The sequence below is a fragment of the Echiichthys vipera genome (assembly GCF_963691815.1).
Source record: "Echiichthys vipera genome assembly, chromosome: X".
In the NCBI taxonomy this organism is placed as follows: Eukaryota; Metazoa; Chordata; class Actinopteri; order Perciformes; family Trachinidae; genus Echiichthys; species Echiichthys vipera.
In genome coordinates this window covers 13449426-13455425 of record NC_139825.1, presented here as the reverse complement: position 1 = coordinate 13455425, position 6000 = coordinate 13449426, and the positions used below count along the sequence as shown (strand labels likewise).

The 6000-nt window shown below is 38.9% G+C and overlaps 1 protein-coding gene across 10 annotated transcripts in view; it reads right to left on the bottom strand.

Moving 5' to 3' along the window:
* Positions 1-4735: 4735 nt before the first annotated feature.
* The window catches only part of eif4g3a (eukaryotic translation initiation factor 4 gamma, 3a), a 69177-nt gene continuing 67912 nt past the window's right edge, over positions 4736-6000 (bottom strand). For all 10 annotated transcript variants that reach the window (XM_083939249.1, XM_083939251.1, XM_083939252.1 and 7 more), the window contains one exon: positions 4736-5728. In XM_083939249.1, the coding sequence (XP_083795375.1) occupies positions 5547-5728 (182 nt within the window). In that variant the 3' untranslated portion in view covers positions 4736-5546. The remainder of the gene's footprint in view (positions 5729-6000) is intronic.

The following is a 6000-nucleotide window of genomic DNA, read 5'->3' as shown; positions in this document are numbered from 1 at the left end:
TTTGACCACAAAGTTATTTAGATGATATTGGCCGGTTTTGAGGTCAATCATGTTAAATCTCTAGGAGTTTAAGTTTGAAAAATGACACCTGCCAATGTTGGAATATGGCCATAAAATCCAAAAAGGCCCACTTCCCGTTGAGTTTAGGATTTGACTTATGAGGCTCTCAATGTGAGTAAAATGTTGTCATCTAGGTTTGTTCAGGGCGGGGCTCTTGTGATGCATGAGATATTTGGGGAAGATCAGACAATCTATGGTCCATTTATAACAACTTCCTGTTGGACAGGAACACTGAACTTTGCTGCACCAACACGCCAATAGCGTTTCATGGACATGCAAATGGCAATAAACATTTGATCCTAAAGGTCTTAAGATTCTACTGACAGAGCTTGAAGTTGATTAGATCAAATTTAAAGGAGGAGATCCTTAAAGTATAAAACATGTCACTTCCTGTCACCAGTAGGGGCGCTATGATTATGAGTGAATATGGGAATGTGGTTGCGTTCAGGACTGGACACTCATTGACCCTAAGACATTTGGAGCCGATTGGACAATTATTGCTCAAGTTATAGCTACTTTCTGTTTTGTGCGCCTGGATGAGTTATATATGCCTACCGGTTTTCATTCATTTTCAGCATTCTGGGAGTAGGGGCTCTATTCTGTTAGCCTAAATGAATCCACTCCTCCCAGTCATATTAATACTCATATTTCTCGAGGCAGTGGTCGAGGAGGAGGCGTTGCAGCTATTTATAATTCAGGCCTATTAATAAACCCTAAACCTAAACTAAATTATAATTCATTTGAAAGTCTTGTTCTTAGTCTTTCACATTCAACCTGGAAAACTGTGCAGCCAATTATATTTGTTATAGTGTACCGTGCTCCTGGTCCGTACTCTGAATTTCTGTCCGAATTCTCAGAGTTTCTGTCAAATTTAGTCCTTAAATCCGACAAAGTAATAATTGTAGGTGATTTTAATATTCATGTGGACAGCGATAATAATAGCCTTAGTACTGCGTTTATCTCTCTATTAGATTTGATTGGTTTTAGTCAGAGTGTACATAAACCTACTCACTGTTTTAATCACACCCTCGACCTTGTTTTGGTTTATGGTGTGGAAATTGATGACTTAATAGTCTTTCCACAGAATCCTATTTTATCAGACCATTATTTAATAGCTTTTGAATTCATATTACAGGACTACTCACCACTGGGTAAAAGTGTCTACACCAGATGTTTATCTGATAGTGCTATAACTAAATTTAAGGAAGCGATTCCATCTGCATTTACTTTAATGCCTCATCCTAATATTCAAGACTCTTGCACTAACGTTAGTTTCTCTGAAATTGATCACCTTGTTGAAAGTGTTGCAGGCTCTCTAAGAACAACACTTGACTCTGTTGCTCCTTTAAAAAAGAAGATAATAAAACAGAGGAAGTTAGCTCCGTGGTATAACTCACAAACCCGTGAATTAAAACAAATATCGCGAAAGTTGGAAAGTAAATGGCGTTCCACTAAACTGGAGGAATCTCACTTAGTTTGGCAAGAAAGTCTTAAAACCTATAGGAAGGACCTCCGTAATGCCAGAGCAGCATATTACTCATCTTTAATAGAGGAGAATAAGAACAATCCTAGATTTCTTTTCAGCACTGTAGCCAGGCTGACAGAGAGCCATAGCTCTATTGAGTCATTTATTCCTATAACCCTCAGCAGTAACGACTTCATGACCTTCTATAATGACAAAATTATAACTATTAGAGACAAAATCAACTCGCTTGGCACCAATCTTTCATCGAACCCAGGAACCTTACAAACTGTACGACCTGATATATTCTTGGACTGCTTTTCTACAGTCGACCTTAACAAATTAAACTCTACTATTTCAGCATCAAAACCTTCTACTTGTCTCCTAGACTCTATTCCAACTAGGTTACTTAAAGAAGTGTTACCTTTAATTAGCACTCCTGTATTAGATATGATTAACATGTCTTTATCAGCAGGTTATGTACCAATGTCTTTTAAAGTAGCTGTAATTAAACCTCTTCTTAAAAAGCCCAGTCTGGATCCTGAGGTACTAGCCAACTATAGACCTATATCTAACCTTACTTTTCTCTCTAAGATCCTCGAGAAATTAGTTGCCAATCAGTTGTGTGACTTTTTACATAATAATGAGTTATTTGAGGATTTCCAGTCAGGATTTAGAGCAAATCATAGCACTGAGACAGCACTGGTGAAAATTACTAACGACCTTCTAATAGCTTCAGACAAAGGACTTGTCTCTGTACTTGTTTTACTAGATCTTAGTGCTGCCTTCGACACTATTGACCATCACATCCTGCTACACAGACTAGAGCATCTGATCGGCATTAAAGGAACCGCACTGAGCTGGTTTAAGTCATATTTATCAGATAGATCTCAGTTTGTACATGTTAATGACAAATCCTCCATGTTCACTTAAGTTAGTCACGGAGTCCCACAGGGTTCTGTCCTTGGACCGATTCTTTTCACCTTATATATGCTTCCCTTAGGAAATATTATAAGGAAGCACTCCATTAACTTTCATTGTTATGCTGATGATACACAATTATATTTGCCGATCAAACCAGAAGAAACCGATCAGTTAGATAAACTTCAAATGTACATTAAGGAAATAAAAAGATGGATGACCTGAAATTTTCTGATGTTAAACTCAGACAAAACTGAAATTATTGTACTTGGCCCCAAAGGCCTCCGAAATTCAATAGCTAAAGACATTGTTACTCTGGATGATGTTGTGTTGTCCTCCAGCACCACAGTAAGGAATCTGGGTGTTATTTTTGATCAGGATATGTCCTTCGATTCTCACATAAAACTAACAACAAGGACTGCATATTTTCACCTGCGTAATATTGCAAAAATTAGGAGCATTGTGTCTCAGAAAGATGCAGAGAAACTAGTCCATGCATTTGTTACTTCTAGGCTGGACTATTGCAATTCCTTATTATCAGGCTGCTCCAATAAGTCTGTTAAGAGTCTGCAGTTGGTCCAAAATGCTGCAGCTCGTGTGCTAACTAAAACAAACAGAAGAGAACATATTTCTCCTGTATTAACTTCTTTGCACTGGCTACCTGTAAAATCTAGAATAGAATTTAAAATCCTTCTCCTTACGTACAAAGCTCTTATTGGTCAGGCTCCGTCGTATCTTAAAGAGCTCATAGTACCGTATCACCCAACTAGATCTCTGCGCTCTGAGAATGCAGGGCTACTCGTCGTTCCTAGAGTCTCCAAAAGTAGAATGGGAGGCAGAGCCTTCAGCTACCAAGCTCCTCTCCTGTGGAACAAATTCCCAAATGTTATTCGGGAGGCAGACACTGTCCCCATAATTAAGAGTAAACTAAAAACTTTACTTTTTGATAAAGCTTACAGCTAGGGCTTACGAGCCCTTAGCAATGTTGTCATTTTTAAGCTGATTTTGTTCTGCTTAATGATGCTGCTATAGGCCTAGTCTGCCGGGGGATAATACTTTTCCTGATACTCTGAGCTTCTCTCCTCTCTGCCTGTATCATTTATGTCTCATCAATGCATGTTACTGATTCAGCTTCTTCCCCGGAGCTGTTTGTGCTTTGTCGTCTCGCAGGTCTCTGCTGATCGTGGTGGTGCTTGCTGCCGTGGTCCTACATGACGCTTCCTGCTGCTATTATCACTGTTACTCATATATACTATCACTAGTTTAATAAACTATAAAATTTGTAGCTGTATCGTAGCTGCTATTGCCACTACTCATCATTGATCATGTTTGCCACCATAATTATTATCATTTTCATATTCTGTCACCTTAGCTGTGCTTGTTTCTACTATTCTGTTGTATTAACTGCCTTAACATATACGTTATATTCACATTACTATAAATATTATAGTTACTGTTAGGCTTTGCTTGCATCTCTGGAAGTGTGTCTGTCTGTCTCTCTCTGTCCATCTGTGTGTCTTTTCTCTCTTTCTCTCTCCTTTTCTTCCTCCCCAACCGGTCAAGACAGATGGCCGTCCTCCACAGAGCTGGGTCTGTCTGACGTTCCTGCCTGTTAAAGGGAAGGTTTTCGTTGCCACTGTACTCTACAGAGGAATTGTTGGGTCTATGTAAATCATAAATAAGTCATTGAGTGTGGTCTTTACCTACTCTGTAAAGTGTCCTGAGATAACTTTTGTTATGATTTGACACTATAAATAAAATTGAAATTGAATTGAATTCTAGGGGGCGCTAGCGAGTCAATTTTCCACACCCATTTCTGAAAACAATTAAATGCGTAAATTCTCTTGAATTTTGTGCGACGTTTGGGGACTTTTAGAATATGATAAAGCTTCCAATAAGCCAATTCATTGGTGTTGATAATAAAAAAACATTTCCATTTCAACAGGGCCTTCGCTGACCTAAAAAGTGGTCAAATACAAACAATTATCTCAAAGCCAAGTCATGAATTGAGTTATTTAAAACAAATGTTAATGCTTTCATGACTAAGCAGAGAAAATCAGTGGCTCATAGGGCACTTTTCAGTATACTAACTTTTGGCAACCTCTTTCCTCCTGTGACCCGGACATTGTTCCCTCATTGAGGATCTTCCATTCTCATGCGTCCTATGCAGATTTTATCAAGTTGTATGGCAAATACTGCACCGTCTCACTCACACAAACACACACATGCACACACGCACGCACCTCCAAACAGCAAAAGAACAAATCATGACAATCAGCTTTTTTAAATACCTTTTTGTCTTTAATGTATTTACAAGCTTTAATCTGCTCTGTAGGTCTGAAGTATTACAAGCATGTCATGTTCAGCAAACCTGGCCATTGGCTTTTTAATGTTGCATTTTTGCTCATTTCGTTTGAATGTATCCGGTTTGTTCGTCTGCGTTTGTCTTGACTGCATACCTGCACCTCTCATGAGGTATATGTACATATCAACGTAGAGCAAGCCCAGGCTGAGGGAAACCCTTCCTGGTTATTAGGAGATAACCTTTGACCACAAAACGTCATACACTGACAATGTAGTTTCTGTGCATCCACTCTTTTTTTTAATTTTTTATCTCCGCTTCCCCTTCATCTCAAAATATTTAGTTTTACCCTGTTTTAAACCAAACAATGTGGAATCCAGGGAGGCTATTTATTTCACAATTATTATTTTGTTATTATAATTATATTGTTATTTCTGGTTTTGTTCTCATTTGTGAGCATCTGCAAACGTTAAATAACTTTCAAATTTGCAGTCCTTAAAAAAATAATAAATTAAAGAGTCCAGAACCTATGTATCTTTTAAGTCTCTTCTTAAAAAGTAACAAAAAATTTTAAACAAAATTTAAATTTAAAACAAAAATATTTTCTATGTATAATACAGGTATTTAGTGCTTGCGCCGTTGGAATCCAAACTCAAAATGGCGGCATATTTCAGAACCGTACCGCAGAAAAAAATTCCAGCCGTAAAACATGTCGTCCTCCCCATAAATCCATCGTGAATGTTTGTTCTGCTGTAAGGTTGCAGTTCTACTATGTCGAATCCCCCTTGGGGGTCTCCCTCATCAATTATCTTCTGACTCCTCCTCCGCCTCCCGCAGCCAGGTGAAGAAGGCCGTAACCGACTTGAGGGCCACACCCTTACCCTGCTGCTCGGCAGGGTCTTTGCTCGTCTCCCACTTGTAGAACGCGTCCTCAGAGATGACGTCCTCATCATACAGACAGTCAAAGAACATCCGGAGAAGGTCTGCAAGACAAACACACATCAGTCATCTTTTTAAAACACAACTTTCTGTGCTGCTGCAGTAACATCTGTATTCCAGTTAATTGAAAAGTTCCATTAGACGCATCCTGGTGGAGAAGATGCTTCTTCTCATTGAGAAAATGCCCTCTGGGAGTTGTTGACAACTGTTCTACATCAGATTAAAAAAGAAGTGCATTTCCAGAGGCTATTTGACTTGGAACATGTAGCATGCAACAAAGGGCCGCAGGTCGTGGTCCAACGTGTTGATGTTATGT